This window comes from Schistocerca serialis, chromosome 1 (genome assembly GCF_023864345.2).
Source record: "Schistocerca serialis cubense isolate TAMUIC-IGC-003099 chromosome 1, iqSchSeri2.2, whole genome shotgun sequence".
Classification (NCBI taxonomy): Eukaryota; Metazoa; Arthropoda; class Insecta; order Orthoptera; family Acrididae; genus Schistocerca; species Schistocerca serialis.
The window spans coordinates 524,384,768-524,403,846 of NC_064638.1; the positions used below are offsets into that span (position 1 = coordinate 524,384,768).

The 19,079-nt window shown below is 38.9% G+C and overlaps 1 protein-coding gene across 2 annotated transcripts in view; it reads right to left on the reverse strand.

Moving 5' to 3' along the window:
• Positions 1-1,255: 1,255 nt before the first annotated feature.
• LOC126474613 (ribonuclease P/MRP protein subunit POP5) overlaps positions 1,256-19,079 on the reverse strand; it is a 94,628-nt gene continuing 76,804 nt past the window's right edge. For both annotated transcript variants that reach the window (XM_050102093.1, XM_050102101.1), the window contains one exon: positions 1,256-2,517. In XM_050102093.1, the coding sequence (XP_049958050.1) occupies positions 2,374-2,517 (144 nt within the window). In that variant the 3' untranslated portion in view covers positions 1,256-2,373. The remainder of the gene's footprint in view (positions 2,518-19,079) is intronic.

A 19,079-nucleotide genomic window follows, 5' to 3' on the forward strand; every position in this document is an offset into this window, starting at 1 on the left:
TCACAACAACAACAACAAGGATAATCTGACAACAATAACACAATGGGAGAGGGTGAGCTGTTTGAGTTTTCAGAATTTTTAAATTCTAGTTTAAATTTTAACTACATTGTGTTAGATGGTAAAATTTACCAACAATAAAAGGTCTTGCAGACATTTTTATAAATAACTTAGAAGCAAACATGTTCATAAACAACCCCAGTTGGCACAGAAAATTGTTTACAAACATTATCTTTATGAGAAATTTATGACAATCAGGGGAGGAGAGACAGATTTAGCAGCCCTCCAACATGTATTTAATCAACAACATGAAAATTTAAAGTATACACTAGGGAAGAACGTAGATAAAAAGGTAAATTTCTTGGACTTAATGATCACTAGAAAGGAGGATAAAAATAGGTAAGACAATACATTCAAGATGCAATAATAAGGGCAGATTCCAGTGATCCTCCGCAGCATAAAAAACATTCTTGCATGCGCAATAGTAGCATGTCTTTGTAAATTATTGCTGCATGATACAGAAGTATAGTGAGATTTTAATATCCTCAAAGAGTTGGCAGTAGCTAATTGAACAGGGGTAAAGTGGTTACACAAATTCTTTAAAGACACAAACTTATCAAACCACCAAAAAAAGGAATTTGTTACTTTGCAATATTATGATCTGCTTACCAAGAAATTAACATCTGACTTCCCTAAGAATTTCAGAGTAGCTTTTCAGACAGCAAGTCATTTGGAATATAGGCTGAAACATAACAGTGATAAAATGGATAAAAAAAGTAATGGTAAAAAATACAAAGCATCTGGGGTGTGTAAATTGAAATGTGGTTCACATAATCAGTTCTACTTTGGCCAAAGAGGGCGTAACTTTGTAACTAAATAAAATCAAACTATTTAAAGAGTCAGTTAACACATACCTCTTAAGTAATTCAAATTAAAAAGTTAAGGTTGGTTGGTTGGTTTGGGGAAGGAGACCAGACAGCGTGGTCATCGGTCTCATCGGATTAGGGAAGGATGGGGAAGGAAGTCGGCCGTGCCCTTTCAGTGGAACCATCCCGGCATGTGCCTGGAGTGATTTAGGGAAATCACGGAAAACCTAAATCAGGATGGCCGGACGCGGGATTGAACCGACGTCCTCCCGAATGCGAGTCCAGTGTCTAACCACTGCGCCACCTCGCTCGGTAAAAAAAGTTAAGGACTATTTAGATAAGAGAGTAGGAAATAGTAAAAAGTTGACGTCATTTAGTAATAAAGAATGTCATTCAACCAAAAACTGTCATAATTTAATGATTCTAACTCTACAGTGCTAAGACATGGACCTCTGATGGACAATTTCAACATTTTGCTTCACTCATGCTATAATTCATTGTGGTGATTTGCTAACTCAGTTTTTTTCATATAGGCCAAGGAATTCAACAGAATGTAAGAAGTATTATCAAGGGCCCGATACAAAGTAATAGTGCTGATGTATTTCTAAATAAGGTAATATTACTGTAATGCTAATTCCCTATTTATAGACCTAACATTTGTCACTTTACACTGAAGTATTAACATAAAAATAAAAACATTTAGACTCAAGTATGAACAATACACAATGAGAGTTTGATGATGAAAGCTGTGTTGATTTGCCACTAAACAAAGGAACAGGAAGCATTACAAACTTAATAAATCCTTCCCTTTTCATAGTATTACCCACAGGCATAAATCAGTTACATATTTTCAAATAAATTGTGTTCTCCTTCAGTTAAGATGACATGTCTGATAGCATTTTGAAAATAACTTGTGGATGAATGAATAACTACCAAACCAATCACTGCTAGATACACTTTAGATAGTTACACCTTCAGTCTTATTTCTAACAAACAATTACAATAAATATTGAACAACCTCAAAATTGGAGGTATGGACAGTTTTATCAGTTTGACACCCACTAAAATTATATTTTACTTCACAAGTCCAGTTTGTCTCTACAAACACCACAGGGGATATTCAAGTGGTGCTATGTCGCCTTGTCAGTGATATGACTTCTGTACTGACTGGCAGACTTTAACAAACGTATACTCATTTTACATGTTAAACAATTTATGAATGAATTATAATCATTGTAAAAAATGTAGAAATTACTCATCTCCCACAATCTGTGAAAAATTAACATCTACAGTAATTTAATTATGAACACAAAACATGCAATATAACTTGAATAAAAATTGATAATTGGTGACAAGTCATAAAACCATTAGAATGGAATTCCCATGTTATGAAGACTGGAATGAATGCTATCAATATCGTGTTTGTTGTCATATAGCAAGAAGAAACTGTTTTCCAGATGAATTTTTAACATATTGAGAAAAAAGTATTTCACTTTCAAAATACAACACACTATGAACTTTTCTTTCCAGGATGCTGAGGGGAAATGAAGCTCTCTAGTGGCTTGAGATCCATGACTGCAGTTTCCATTGCATGCCTTTCCTCATCTGTTTTCAGCACAGACCAAATCTTAATGAGTTGTCGTTGCTGATAGCGCTGAAACAAAAATCATGTAAAACACTTCAGTAGCAATGCTGGATCAGAAATATCCATACAGAATTTCATATAAAAACTAACTGAACAGTAATCATCCTTTTTACAGCATAGACATGGGTTCGCAGGTAGATGCCGTGTTTCTTGACTTCCGCAAGGCGTTCGATACAGTTCCCCACAGTCATTTAATGAACAAAGTAAGAGCATATGGACTATCAGACCAATTGTGTGATTGGATTGAAGAGTTCCTAGATAACAGAATGCAGCATGTCATTCTCAATGGAGATAAGTCTTCCGAAGTACGAGTGATTTCAGGTGTGCCACAGGGGAGTGTCATTGGACCGTTGCAATTCACAATATACATAAATTACCTTGTGGATGACGTCGGAAGTTCACTGAGGCTTTTTGCAGATGATGCTGTGGTGTATCGAGAGGTTGTAACAATGGAAAATTGTACTGAAATGCAGGAGGATCTGCAGCGAACTGACGCATGGTGCAGGGAATGGCAATCCAGTCTCAATGTAGACAAGTGTAATGTGCTGCGAATACATAGAAAGATAGATCCCTTATCATTTAGCTACAAAATAGCAGGTCAGCAACTGGAAGCAGCTAATTCCATAAATAATCTGGGAGTACGCATTAGGAGTGATTTAAAATGGAATGATCATATAAAGTTGATCGTCGGTACAGCAGATGACAGACTGAGATTCATTGGAAGAATCCTAAGGAAATGCAATCTGAAAACAAAGGAAGTAGGTTACAGTACGCTTGTTGACCCACTGCTTGAATACTGCACAGCAGTGTGGGATCCGTACCAGATAGGGTTGATAGAAGAGATAGAGAAGATCCAACGGAGAGCAGCGCGCTTCGTCATAGGATCATTTAGTAATCGCGAAAGCGTTATGGAGATGATAGATAAACTCCAGTGGAAGACTCTGCAGGAGAGACACTCAGTAGCTCGGTACAGGCTTTTGTTAAAGTTTCGAGAACATACCTTCACCGAAGAGTCAAGCAGTATATTGCTCCCTCCTACGTATATCTCGCGAAGAGACCATGAGGATAAAATCAGAGAGATTAGAGCCCACACAGAAGCATACCGACAATCCTTCTTTCCACAAACAATATGAGACTGGAATAAAAGGGAGAACCGATAGAGGTACTCAGGGTACCCTCCGCCACACACCATCAGGTGGCTTGCAGATTATGCATGTAGATGTACATGTAGATGTTTTGAAATTCTTCCAATCCATATGTGGCATACAGCAAATCAGTGCTTAACAGTATTGGTTAAAAACAGTCTTTATTGCATTATTTTTTTCTTTCTTTCTTCCAACGACGCGTTTCGCCTTATTTAGGCATCTTCAGGCTACTGAGTTTAATGAAGGCGGTGTTGGCCTGATATATTCGACGATGCCCTCTGGCTACACTGACTAAAGGATTCTTCTAAGAAATACCAAATTAAGGTATTTGATCTTTCAATAGGTGATCTATTTATACATGCTTATAGGTTATCCAAGTCTGCACAACGTGATTGCGATTCTTAAATAGATGTATTTATTCTCTGTTTTCTATTTAGATAGCCTGAAGATGCCTAAATAAGGTGAAATGCGTCACTGAAAAATAAAAATAAATAAATAAAAAAAACTAAAATTGCAGCCAAGACTGTTTTTAACCAATACAGCAAATTTTGAGAAACAGCGTTCATTAGCTGTGAAGGTGGCTGCAGCCCTCTTGTTATTACTTTATATAATAGGTGTTAGAAGTGGCTTCAAGTCTAATCAAGTGTTTTATGTACTACTGAGCTGCCTAGTGGGGCAGAGAGGCACTTATAGCTACCCTGCAGGGTTCACTTGTTATGTCCTAACTATCTGTCTATAGGCATTTCACTACACATTTGCAAACCATATTTTTGTGAACACTGTAAAGCAGGTATATTCCTACCCACTGAAAGTACATAGATCAGGAGTCCAACACACAAAGGAAGTTGTGACAGAGGTAACAAGGGCAGTGAGGAGGATAGTGGCAGTTTGTTAGGTTAGAGGGTATTGGGGAAGTGCAGAAAGGACTTCAGTTTCAAAGGGTGCAGGACAAAAGCAGGAAGAGGGTAGACATAGCAACAAACAATATTGTAGTTGCAAACTGTTGTAGATGAGAACCAGAACTCCAAGTGGTAGTAGAAAGCACTGACTCTCAAGTTGTTATCGGTATGGAAAGATGACTAAAGCCAGAAAAAGTTCAGCCAAAATTTTTACAAAGGACCTAACCATGTTCAGAAAGGATAGATTAAATAGAGTTGGTGGTGGAGTGTTTATTACTGTCAGAAGTAGTCTACACTGTAGTCAAACTGAACTAGACAGTTCCTGTGAGTTATTATGTGTAGAGGTTATAACTGACAACTTGAATAATGAGATAGTTGGTTCCTTTTACTGACTCCCCAAATCAGATGATACAGTTGCTTTATAGTTCAAAGAAAACTTGAGTCTCATTTTGAATAGTTTCCCCACTCACACAATTATAGTTGGTAGTGACTTCAATCTACTATCAATATGCTGGTGAAAATACATGTTTAAAGTCAATGGTAGTCATGAAACGTCATCTGAAATCATACTGAATACTTGACCTCTTAGCAACAAAGAATCCTGAGCAAACAGGGAGCATAATGAGTAGAGTAGAGTAGAGTAGAGTAGAGTTTTATTGGTCCTGGTAATCATATAGTACACAAATAGTATATTATGATGTAGGACAAGTCAAATGTATAACAAAATAAAATATTAAATTTGCATTAATGTCATTATTTATATATTAAATGATCACTGAGTTACAATACACAGAGCAAATATTGTACAAAAATAAAGAGTAGATATTTTAAAGCAGAAAGAACATGTACTGTACTGGCAGAGTAATATGTGTATTACAGTAACATTTACATGGTAAATCACTAAAGTTCTAGTAACATTTTATGATACATCACTAAAGCAAAGACACAAATCGTTAGTGAACTTTCTAAAGGATCTCATGGAGGCTGTAGAAGCTGTGATGAGTCAAGCATTATTAATATAATTAAAAATAATAGAGAGACCTCCTTCAGTGGAAAACATGTTTATACATATGAATGGAAAATGGTTATCTACAATAAAAGCGGTAAGTGTGACAGAGCTACAAGGAAATGGGGAAGATATAAATGAATTCCTGTTAATAGGTGACTTCGTGTTGAGAAATATTATGGTGTGAAATTGTAAGACTGATGATAATCTTCGAGTTTGCTTCCATCAAATGAACAAATATTTTAAAAGCATTATGTATGAAAAGGAACGTGGTCAAAAATTTTACCATGTAGGTACATACTCCACTGGCAGCTGCAGTAAGGAATAAATTGCTAGTGTGACATGGAATCTGGTTAGGTTGATGAAAACTGTAGACACAACTTCCAGGCTGATATTATCAGTATTGCCCACAGAATATGGGTGCATGATACATACACTGTCTGAATAAATAATGCCATTAGGCTGTGGTGTGATGAGTTTTTTAAATAATAAATGTCTACTGAAAGATAGGCTTCATCTCAATAGGTTAGGTACTTTAAATTTCAGTAAAATGTTTGTACACATGGGCAAAATCTAAAAGAAAATTGATTTGTTCTAATGGGTGTGATAAATCCAAGATTCAAACTGAAAATGAAACACCAAAGGAAGGACACACTTAAAATCACAATCAAGAACAGAAATGGTTCACTGGTTAATGGAATATCAATGGCTTAACAGCAGGACCTTAAATTTTCTGAAAGTGGTGAACTTAAAATTATGCTTACAGAATATCTTAACAATGAAAATATCTAATTAAGTAACCACTGATTAACAGATGACTGTATTAATGCTTTGAATAGTATTAACACTTGCAATACCAACACATTTTCTGCAATATATATGACCAATAGGGAGGGCATGGGAGGTGGAGGGAAGGGAAGGGAGGGGGGGGGGGGGGGGGGAAGAGCACAAAAAATTAAAAATTAAGAATTTCATTAAGTGATTAACAGTTAGCAACAGTGATCCAAGCACCAATACGGGAACAGTGGAGGAGGAGGATATTAGTGTTTAACGTCCCGTCGACAACGAGGTCATTAGAGACGGAGCGCAAGCTCGGGTGAGGGAAGGATGGAGAAGGAAATCGGCCGTGCCCTTTCAAAGGAACCATCCCGGCATTTGCCTGAAGCGATTTAGGGAAATCACGGAAAACCTAAATCAGGATGGCCGGAGACGGGATTGAACCGTCGTCCTCCCGAATGCGAGTCCAGTGTGCTAACCACTGCGCCACCTCGCTCGGTACGGGAACAGTGAGATTGACACTGCACTCGTACAAGACAAGTCTATTCTAGTTTAACAAAAAAGATCCAAGAAACATCTTTAATGTGCTACCACCTAGGGGCAGTTTAACCCAGGCACCATCTCTCCATTCCATTTCAGCAAATATGAATCAAACACCACCTGTTTTGCAATAATGAACAAAGTCATTCAAGTGACGTTACTGACAGCAACAAAAGAACTACTTTGTTTTTCTCATATCGTACAATTTCAAACAATATGGACCTTGGAATAAATGCAGTTTGAAGAGGAGAGGAAAAATTAAGCAGAATTTCCTAATGACTTAAAGTAATGAACGATAAACTGCTCCAACATCTTTTATTTCAGTGTAAGATGTACATGCACAATATTGTTAACAATTTGTGTTGTTAAGTAGTGAATGAGAGGTTGTTCAATTAGTAGTCGTGGCATACAAACACTGCATATAAATTATATTCCCATTGATGTGTACATTCAAATAATCCTGAATGTATACAATTGTTTCGTAGGGCTACATTACCAGTGGCTCTTGTTCATTTCATTTGTTAGGTTACATTTTATGTATTTTAACATTTTTCATTCCTATTCTGGTCTAACCTAATCAACACAACCTTGTACAGTCCAGCATATATAAATACAGCCATTATTACATTTATTTGATTTTGGTGAAATAATACGGAATTATATATACTTTTTTGCTACATGACAGAAATGCAGCTCCAGCTGAAGATTTATGCAAAGTTCTGAAACAAGACAGCTGAGAAAAGTTCAAAAAAGAAAGTATCCTTAGCAAAATGTGAAAATATGGAAACTGAAAAGAAATAAGAATGGAGATTACTATAGTGCTAAAGGTGTTTTCAAGCTGCCAAAGTAATTCAGATTCTTTGTCTGGAGAGAAAAAAAAAAGAGAGGGAAAAAAGACCAGATGCTGTGAATGAAGAAACATGACATGACATAGCAACATAAAAAATTTAAGAATCACAATGAATTGCAACATCATGCTAAGAGCTTTTTACTTCTATGAGAAAACAGGTGTCAACTAAATGGAAAAGAAATGCATTACCTGAAAGGAATAAATTTTCAAGTGTGTATACAATGTTGGTGTTGAGGTTTGTCCTGATACTTTTGTGTAGACATTTTGTATTTCTCCCCAAAACATGAAGACAGCACTACAAAAGGATACCTCTGACAATATTGCTGACACATGGGGAGGGTAAGTTGGTCTTGATGAGATTGGTGATGGAAGGGTTCAGGAAGTGGTATATCAAAGCAAGTAAAATTCCTAGATACAATTTGCCTTGATGTCCAAACATAACTGAGAAGGAATATTTTGAAAGCCACATAACAGTAGAATTTATGTATGAACAAAACCAATTGGAAGTTAACAATCCAATGAGCATGTCAAGGCATAAAGTCATATTCTACAAGTACTTCAGCATAAAAAACAAATCACTGAAAAAGGGTACTTGTAACCATTGCCACTCACTCTGTACAAAAATGCAACCAGAGATTATTCAACTCAGAAAGAAGCATTTCACTTAGAACATAAAAAACACTGAATAGTTGCAAGTGACACAAAAAAAGGCAAGATATGCAAAGAGCAAGACAGTTTGAAGGATTTGAAGTGATCACACTTCATCTTGAGAAGAAATTGTTGTTGCCAAGAACCCCAACCACCACTGCATTCTACAAAACAGTTGTGGATGTATAACTGCGGAGTTCAGTCTGGTGCAACAGAAAAAAGGTTTTGCTTTGTTTGGGTCAATGGCAGTGCAGATCGAGGTGCCCAAGAAGTAGGTTGCTGTCTGAAGAAGTATATTGATAAAAATGTGAGGGAAAAAATTACTTAGCTAATTTTGTGGGCAGATTCATGTGGTTGCCAAAACCAGTATATAAAAATAACCCTTGTGGTGAAATCTATTATGGAAAACATCCATCTCTCTGACTTCCGTCTCACTATGTTTCCCAATTCCCAGGCACACGTTTCTGCTAAATGATGCTGATTTCAGTGATGTTGTGTTGCCTCCTTCTTGAGTTGTTACAGTCCAGTACGAGCTCGGGTCTAGTGGTAAATGTGAAATGTAAACACGAGGTCACGAATTCGAGACCACACACACTCTTATTTTTTTAACTGCATTCAGCTGTCTTCTAAATCTATCAGTCTGATGGAACCTCGAAGATAATTCGCTTCACTTTCTAAACCACCAGTAATATCAAAAACTTCTGGAAACAATTCTGAAAAACAGCTCAAGCTGTGTCAAGATCAGAACATTATACAAACAATGGAAAATCCAGGATGGAATGTAACAATACCAGAGAAGGAAAGTTGCTACTCACCATATAGCAGAGATGCTGAGTCGCGATAGGCACAACAAAAAGATTCACACGATGAAAACTTTCAGCCCTTAAGGCCTTTGTCAGCAGTAGACACACATACACACATGCACACACACACACACTCACTCACGTAAACGCAACTTGCACACACATCTGCAGTCTCAGAGAGCTGAAACCACACTGCAAACAGCAGCACCAGTGCATGATGGGAGTGGTGACTGGGTGGGGGTAAGGTGGAGGCTATGGCGGGGAGGTAGAGTGATAGTATGGTGGGAGTGGCGGACAGTGAAGTGTTGCAGTTTAGAAAGAGGGCAGGAGAGAGAGTGTGGGGGGGAGAGAGGGTAAGTACCGGAAAGGAGAGAAATAAAAAGAAATTAAGAGACTGGGTGTGGCGGTGAAATGACAGCTGTGTAGTGCTGGAATGGGAACAGGGAGGAGGCTGGATGGGTGAGGACAGGGACTAACGAAGGTTGAGGCCACCAGGTTTACAGGAACGAAGGATGTATTGCAGGGAAAGTTCCCACTTGTGCAATTCAGAAAAGCTGGTGTTGGTGGGAAGGATCCATATGACAGAGGCTGTGAAGCAACCATTGAGATGAGGGATATCATGTTTGGCAGCGTGTTCAGCAACAGGGTGGTCCACTTGTCTTTTGGCCACAGTTTGTCGGTGGCCGTTCATGCGGACAGACTGCTTGTTGGTTGTCATGCCTACATAGAATGCAGCACAGAGGTTGCAGCTTAGCTTGTAAATCACATGACTGGTTTCACAGGTAGCCCTGCCTTTGATGAGATAGGTGATGTTAGTGACCGGACTGGAGTAGGTGGTGGTAGGAGGATATGTGGGACAGGTCTTGCGTCTAGGTCTATTACAGGGATATGAGCCATGAAGTAAGGGATTGGGAGCAGGGGGGTTGTGTAAGGATGGACGAGTATATTGTGTAGGTTCGGTGGACGGTGGAATACGACGGTAGGAGAGGTGGAAAGGATAGTGGGCAGGACATTTCTCATTTCAGGGCATGACGAGAGGTAATCGAAACCCTGGTGGAGAATGTAATTCAGTTGCTCCAGTCCTGGATGGTACTGAGTTACAAGGGGAATGCTCCTTTGTGGCCGGACTGTAGGACTTTGGGAGGTGGTGGGAGACTGGAAAGATAAGGCACGGGAGATTTGTTTCTGTACAAGAATGGGAGGATAATTACAGTCAGTGAAGGCTTCAGTGAGACCCTCGGCATATTTTTAGAGGGACTGCTCGTCACTGCAGATGCGACGACCTCAGGTGGCTAGGCTGTACGGAAGGGACTTCTTGGTATGGAATGGGTGGCAGATGTTGAAGTGGAGGTATTGCTGGTGGTTAGTAGGTTTGATATGGGCGGAGGTACTGATGTAGCTATCTCTGAGGTGAAGGTCAATATCTAGGAAGGTGGCTTGTTGGGTTGAGTAGGACCAGGTGAAGCAAATGGGGGAGAAGTTGTTGAGGTTCTGGAGGAATGTGAATAAGGTGTCCTCGCCTTCAATCCAGATAGCAAAGATGTCATCAATGAATCAGAACCAGGTGAGGGGTTTAGGATTCTGGGCTTTTAGGAAGGATTCCTCTAGATGGCCCATGAATAGGTTACCATAGGATGGTGTCATGCGGGTGCCCATAACCGTACTGCGGATTTGTTTGTAGGTAATGCCTTCAAAGGAGAAGTAATTGTGGGTGAGGATATAGTTAGTCATGGAGACTAGGAAGAAGGTTATTGGTTTGGAATCCATAGAGTGTCTGGACAGGTAGTGTTCGATAGCAGTAAGGCCATGGGCATTAGGAATATTAGTGTACAGGGAGGTGGCATCACTAGTGACGAGCAGGGTACCGTGTGGTAAAGGGACAGGAACTGTGGAGAGTCGGTCGAGGAAATGGTTGGTATCTTTTATATAGGAGGATAGGTTCCTGGTAATAAGTTGAAGGTGTTGGTCTACGAGAGCAGAGATTCTCTCAGTGGGGGCACAGTAACTGGCCACAATGGGGCGTCCTGGGTGGTTGGGTTTATGGACTTTAGGAAGCATGTAGAAGGTGGGAGTGTGGGGAGTGGTAGGAGTAAGTAGAGAAATGGACTCTGGGGAGAGGTTCTGGGATGGGCCTAAGGATTTGAGTAGTGACTGGAGATCCTGCTGGATTACTGGAATGGGATCACTGTGGCATGGTTTGTACATGGAAGTATCTGACATCCGACAGAGTCCTTCTGCCACATAATCTTTGCAGTTCAAAACAATGGTGGTGGTGCTTTTGTCAGCAGGTAGGATTATAAGGTCGGGATCTGTATTTAGATGGTGGATTGCAGTTCTTTCTGGGGATGTAAGGTTAGTTTGCATGTTGAGGAATTTGGGGAATGATTTTGAGGCAAGGTTTGAGGTTAAGAAATTCTGGAAAGTTAACAGGGGGTGATTTGGAGGCAGTTGGGGGTGGCTCACGGTTGGATGGAGGAGTGAACTGAGTTAGGCAAGGTTCAACATTGGTCTTTGGTTTAGTCTGATTGGTTAGGTTGGTGGCGAAAAAGTGATTCCACTGTAGGGACCGGAAGTAGCAGAGAAGGTCTTTAACTAGTCCTGCATGGTTGAATGTGGGAGTGGGACAAAAGGTGAGGCCTTCGGAAAGGACTGATATTTCTGTGGGACTAAGGCTTCTGGAGGAAAGGTTCATAACTGTGTTGCGGGTCTGTTTAGGTTCTGCGTTCTGTATGGTGGTGGGAGGGAGTTTTGGAGTAGACACCTCTTGGACAAGAATGACCTTTTGCCAATGCTTTTTATATCTTCCTCACTCCATCCATGATGGATTATTTTGCTATCTGGGTAGCAGAATTCCTTAACTGTATCTACTTCATGATCCCCAATTCCAATACTAATTTTCTCACTGTTCTCATTTCTGTTACTTCTCTTTCCTTTCCTCTTTCTTTGATTTACTCTCAATCCATATTCTACACTAACTAGACGGTTCATTCCATTCAACAGATACTGCAATTCTTCTTCATTTTCATGGTGGACGGCAATGTCATCAGTGGATCTTATCAACAACATCCTTTCTAAATGAAATTTAATCCCACTCTTGAGCCTTTCTTTTATTTCCATCACTGCTCACTTGACATTTTTAATTTGAGAACTTCATTCTTGGTCTTCCAGTCTTATGCTTCCCTCTTGGTTCTTGTACATGCCATATTTTTCTCAGAATTTCCAGGTCAACAAATCCTGTTAATGTGTCTTGATTTTTCTTCACTCCTGATTCCATTATCAACTGCAGTGTCAGATCTGCCTCTCTGGTACTTTTACCTTTCCTAAGGTGAAACTGATTGTCATTAACACATCCTCAATTTTCTTTTCCATTCTCCTGTATATTATTCTTGTCAGCAACTTGAATGCTTTAACTGTTAATCTGATTGTGCAATAATTCTCGCACTTGTCAGCTCTTGCTATCTCCAAAAGTCAGATGGTATATCGCCTGTCTCATATATTCTACACACCAGAATGAATAGTTGTTTTGTTGCCACATCTGTCAATGATTTTGCAAGTTCTGATGGCATGTTCTCTATGCCTTTTGCTTGATCAGATCTTAAGGTGTCCAAAGCCCTTTTAAATTTTGATTCTAATACTGGATCCCCTACCTCCTCCCTGTCGACTGTTTCTTCTTCCGCCACTTTATCAGGCAAGTCCTCCCCCTCATAGAGGCCTCCAATGTACCCCTTCCACCTATTCACTCTCTATTCTGCATTTAACAGTAATATTCCCATTGCATTCTAAGTGTTACTTCACTCACTTTTATTTTCATAAAAGGTTGAACTTTGACTTTTCTACATATCAAGTCAGCCCCTCCGACACTCATTTCTTTTTGGATTTCTTCACATTTTTCATGCAGCCATTTCACCTTAGCTTCCCTACACTTGCTACTTATTTCATTCCTGAGAGACTTGTATTTCTGTATTTCTGAATTTCCCAGAACACATTCGTACTTACTTCTTTTGACGATCAACTGACATATTTCTTCCGTTACCCATGGTTTCCTAGCAGTTACTTTTCTTGTGCCTATGTTTTTCTTTCCAATTTCTGTGGTTGCCTTTTTAGAGATGTCTGTTCCTCTTAAACTGAATTGCCTAATGAGCAATTCATTATTGCTGTTCTCGAGCCTCAGAGAACTTCAAGCATATCTTTTCATTCCTTAGTATTTCCGTATCCCACTTGTTTGTGCATTGATTCTTCTGGATTAGTCTCCTAAACTTGGGCCTACTGTCCATCATTACTAAACTGTGATCTAAGTCTATATCTGCATCTGGGTACACCTAACAATCCAATATTTAATTTCTGCCTGGCAATGATATAATCTAACTGGAACTTCCCCTTATCATTAGGTGTTTTCCAATTATACTTCCTCCTCTTGTGAGTCTTATACAGAGTATTTGCTATTACTAGCTGAAATTTATTGCATATCTCAATAAGTCTTTCTCCTCTGCCATTCCTACTAGCAGGCCTATATTCTCCCATACCCTTTTCTTCTACTCCTTTACCTACAACAACATTCCAATAGCCCATGACCATTAGATTTTCATATCAAACAATGGAAACTCCACATTGGAGCATCAATAACGTTAGGAAAAGGACAGATTGCTACTCACTACAAAGATGACACGCTGAGTTGCAGATAACACACAACAAAAAGTCTGTTACACATTTAGTTGTTGTCCAAAGTTTTCTTCAGAAAAGAAAACACACACACATTCACACAGGTAAGCACACCTCAAGCACACATGACTACTATCTCTGGAAGCTCAGACCAGCATTTTTATATCCCTTTACATACTGAACTACCCATTCAGTACCCTCATATACTTTATCTCTTCATCTTCTGCTTGCAATGCTGGCATGTATATTTCTGCTGCCAATTCTGATGAGAATGATCTCATCACTGAACTGTTCAAAATAACTCATGCTCTGGCCTGCCTACCTATTCATAACAAATCCTACTTCCATTCTAGTATTTTTCTGCTGCTGTTGATATTACCCTACACTCCTCTAATCAGAAATCATTGTCTCTTTGCATTTCACTTCAATGACCACACTACATCTAGACTGATCCTTAGAAATTCCCTTTTCATGTTTTATAGTTTCCCAAGCATGTTCAAACTTCTGACATTTCATGCCCATATTTGTAGAACTTTACCCTTCCATTGGTTATTCAATCTTTTTCTCATGGTCACCTCCCAATTGGCAGTCCCCTCAGGGAGATCTGAATGAGGGACTTGTCCGGAATCTTTTACCTATGGAGAGTACATTATCATGTCACTTTTTCAATTACAGGCCATATATCTTGTGGACACACGTTATGTGTCTTTAATGCAGTAGTTTCAATTCTATTCTCCACCCTAATGCCATGGAACATCATGATTCTTCCACCTTTTAGGGGCAGTTTCTCACCCCAAGGGCAAGAGACTGCCCTAAAACTCCATCCTCTTTGATACGGCCATTGGCAGAACAAGGGTGACTTTTTATGCTGGAAGTCTTCAGCTGTCATTTACGATGATTATGGCATCATTTCAACCTGGGATCCAGGACATCTGGATTACTAGTAAAAGAATATTAAGCTTATGAAGACCGTGTAAGCAAGTCACAAGTGGGGAAAAGATCTAGCATATGTATCATGTTGTTTGTTTCGGGTTTAATAGAGAGGTGAAGACAACAGTGGCAGCACGAATCGTTTGTACTGTGTGCATGGCGCGTATGTTTTTGGGCAAAACACATTGGAATGGGATTTTCTTGTTTCAAGAAAGACCATTTTGGTGTGAATGATTTTCAACATTCAGGAAGTCTTGATAACTGACTGAAATATGTGATTAACTATGACCATTTAACCATCATGCTACATTTTCATTCACTAGGCAAGGTTCAGAAATCTAGTTTAGGAGTACTGCTTGCTCTAACTCAAAGTAACAAAAACAGAGGAACATTACTGCACATTTGCTAGAATTCAATCAGTTCACTCATTGAGCATTCCTATGTAATATTGTTCTGGTGATGAATTATGATGTGTTTATGCTAACTTCTTAGTAAGAAATTAATGGCTAAGTCTGAACAACAAAAATATACTTGAGCGAAGGGTAGTGGCAATATGACATTTTTCATCTGGTAGTTCAGAAAGGGTATTGTGCTCTACAAACATAGCCCCAGGGTTTGTTTCCCTCCCTCAAATCAACCAACCAACTAGAGCATTTTTACTAATAACACTCAGAGCCTCTGACTGCAAAATAAACGTAAGTCAATAACCTTCACAATCATTTGTGTTTTTCTGTCTTTAGTATAATGAAAACTAGAAAGCTAACTTGTGAGATGGGATTCACATTTTTGGAGTGTTCCAGTGGTTACACTGTAAACATTCCAAGTAGCCACATGTCTTTTGACAATTATAAACACCGAAAATATTTTTCTTAAGAATGCTGTCATTGGCGCTATTCCCAAAACATAGGAACACAAATGAAAAACATAAACACAGTGTTGATTGCAAAATGTGAACATCCACAGAGACACTTTTTAAGCTACAAATAACAAAGTTGCATATCAAGAAAGTTTACCATTCACAGACACCATCCACCATGACTAAAAAAGTGGGCTCAAAACCGAGTGAAAAAGTCAAAACAGCTAACATGAAAGAGAAGCAGTTGTCACCAGAATGTGCAACAAGGAACACAGAAGAATATCGGGGAATTTCAAACAGTTAGGGAAATCAGGGAAATTTGGAAAGAAAAAAACGCTGGAAAAATCTTGTTTTTATCTCAGTAGATGAAATGGTCTGTTTACTGAGGTGTCGTGCATCATCTCTGTCTGGATGCAGCTGAATACATGTGCCATTTCCCCACTCCCTTGTTTTTACAGCTTCTCCCCTTCCTACCACACAAGAGCACTGTGACATTTGCAACAGTCTGATGTCTTGGGTTCACTGTCATACATCATCCTCCATGCAGTCCTAACTTGGCCCATCCAATTTTCATCTGTTTGCATACTTGCAGAACACCTTCAAGGCCTTCAGTTTCATAGCGGTGAAGCAAGCAAAGGTGAGGTGGTAGTTTCATCAACAACGTCATACATTCTACAATGTACAGTAACAACAAACTGGTCTTTTGTTGGAGAAATACATCCATCACCAGGGTGACTAGATTGAGAAATAAATATGCAGAATTGAAGAATAAAGAAGTAGAATGTTAATAACATTTCTTTCATTGAAACATCTTTAAAGAATTTTCACATAAAAATTTCAGAGGCATTATTTTCTAACATGTCCTCATAAATGTCTCAAAGAAGGGACATCCCAGAGTCACAGTTAAATGCAGAAACCATCCTCTCTTCAAAACAAGCGACAACACGAACATCGAGATTTGCACGTTACAAACTGCCAGAATGAGAAATTTGATTTTTACCAGCCAATTGAACAGATAGTCTTCAGAAACAGATCAGTACTGTTGAACATACTCAGGCAGTACGCGCACTGATAGATAAATATATGGGATACAATGTCCCATGTCACATGGCCTTCGTAGCCACCACAAGGAGTTCGATATGATCAAAACCTGGGCAGTATTGGGTGAACAGAGTTTATATTTCCTAGGGGTACACCAAACTAATCCAAATTAATGCCACTTGACATATGAAAATAAAGGATGATTGGATCACTAGAAAGGTTCTTGTCAGAAGAAGCAATAGACGAGGAGATACAGTCTCCATTGAGTTATTCATCTTCACTCTGGATGATGTATTAAAGTGTCTGGGCTGTGGACATAAAGGTATTGATTGGAAAATGTCTCAACCACCTTTCCTTTGCAGATTATCATCCTTGTTAGCAGTGACACAAATGAATTGTCAAAGGTAATCTGAGAACTCAAAAATGCTTCTCAAGTTATAGGTCTCAAAATTTATCTTCAAAAGACCAAAGTCATGAGCCCTCAGTATTACAACCTCCATTGAAATTACTCTCTGGAAGTAATAAGTGAATACGTTTATCTGAGGCATAAAATCCAAGTTAGAAAAGATAACTTGACAGCAGAAATTACCTGTGAATAGGCCTCAATTGGATGGCATTTGGGAAACCTGGTTATATGCTCTATAAACTTAGTACCCCTACAAATTTTAAAAGGAACATTTATGACAAATGCATCCTGCCTGTAACAACAAAGGACTCAAAACTATGATCCTTACAACAAGCAGTACAAATCAACTCTGGGGCTGTCAAAAGGCTATAGAGAGACAGCAATGCTTGGAGTGAGTCTGAGAGACAGGACCAAGAAATAAGAGTAAAGGATGAGTACAGGGTTCTGTGAGATTGTCAAGCAGATATTGAGACTAAAGTGGTGTTGGGCAGGACAGGCAGTCAGGAACAAATTCAAATGGACCAAGAACAAATTCAAATGGACCCCAACACTGATGCAGTGGTATCACAGGTAGAGTGAAGAAGAAGTGTCAGACGTCCTCTGACAAGATGGAGAGACAACATCCAACGATATGCAGGAGAAACCTGGACCCAAACCACAAGAAAAAAGGACACGGAAATCTGTGGAGGAGGTCAATGTGCAGGAGTGGATATCTTTATTTAGTGAATGAAGAAGAGAGAGAGAAGAATGCTACAGCATAAAAAAGCAGATGGTTCTCCAATGTACAGACTATCCACACTGCTGATTCATGATGCCAAAATACCACTACTTTATTTTAACAGTGCCATTGGTAGCTTATTATAGCCTAGATTTATTTTAGTCGAGATTGTGTGAACAGCATCAACAGCCCTGCACCCCCCACACAACATAGACCCATTACATGCGGGTTCTTTTTATCACCTCAATATGCCCAGATTTCAACCATGTTGAATCCTTCTGGTTGCCTATGAAGACAATGTGGGACATTTTATATCCCATATATTTCTCTACCAGTGTACACACTGCTTGAATAAGGGCAACAGTCCTCAATCCTTTTCTGAATCCTGCCCATTCAACTTTTTTGTAAAACTCAAATTTTTTACTCAGCCAGTTCATAATGATTTTGGTTAGTAAACATAAAATATATACGAGTATAAAAGACAAATAGGCCAGTAATTTTTTTTGTTCATGTTGTCGCATTTTCTGTAGAGCAGAATGTCTTCCCAATTTTTCCACAACTCTGGAATCTTCCCTTCCTAAAGACATTTATTTTATATAATTAGGAATGCTGCTTCATCTCTGCCCCAATTTTAAGCATCATGCATGTTATACGATCTTCTCCTGGTACTTTACAATTCTTGAGTTGTTTCAGAGCTAGCTCCTTTTGATTTTTATTGACAGGTTCCAATTCTTCTGATCCGACATTCATAATAAACCTACACAATTCATTATGAAGACTCTGGCTTTTTATTGATAGGTTCCAATTCTTCTGATTTGACATTCATAATAAACCTACACAATTCATTACGAAGACTCTGGCTTGATAGTGATTGACTTTGGAGCTTTTCATGACGTTCTCAACAGTTTTTATAATTTTGTCTCTTTCAGCAACAACTGATCTGAATGTCGTGGATATTAAGTTTGCTTTAACTCGCTGAAATTAAAGTCTCATGTTCACTTGGCTTTGATGGTCTCCTTAGCCAGTCTTGGGTTTTGGATCCACTGATCCCTTCTGATAACCGCCTTTACATTTTTGTTGAGGTCTCTGTGTTGGGGACGTGTCTCTGTCAATGTTTCGTCTTTCATCTATAAGCTGTTCTGTTTCAAGGTTGAATCTCACAGTTTTCTGTTTTTGGAGTGCACTGACTTTATTTACTGCTGTTGTAATACTGCTGATAATTTATGTCAAGAGTTTGTTCAGTTTCATTCCACTTAACTTTTCTGTTGGTTCTTAAGAAATTCATCATCATTT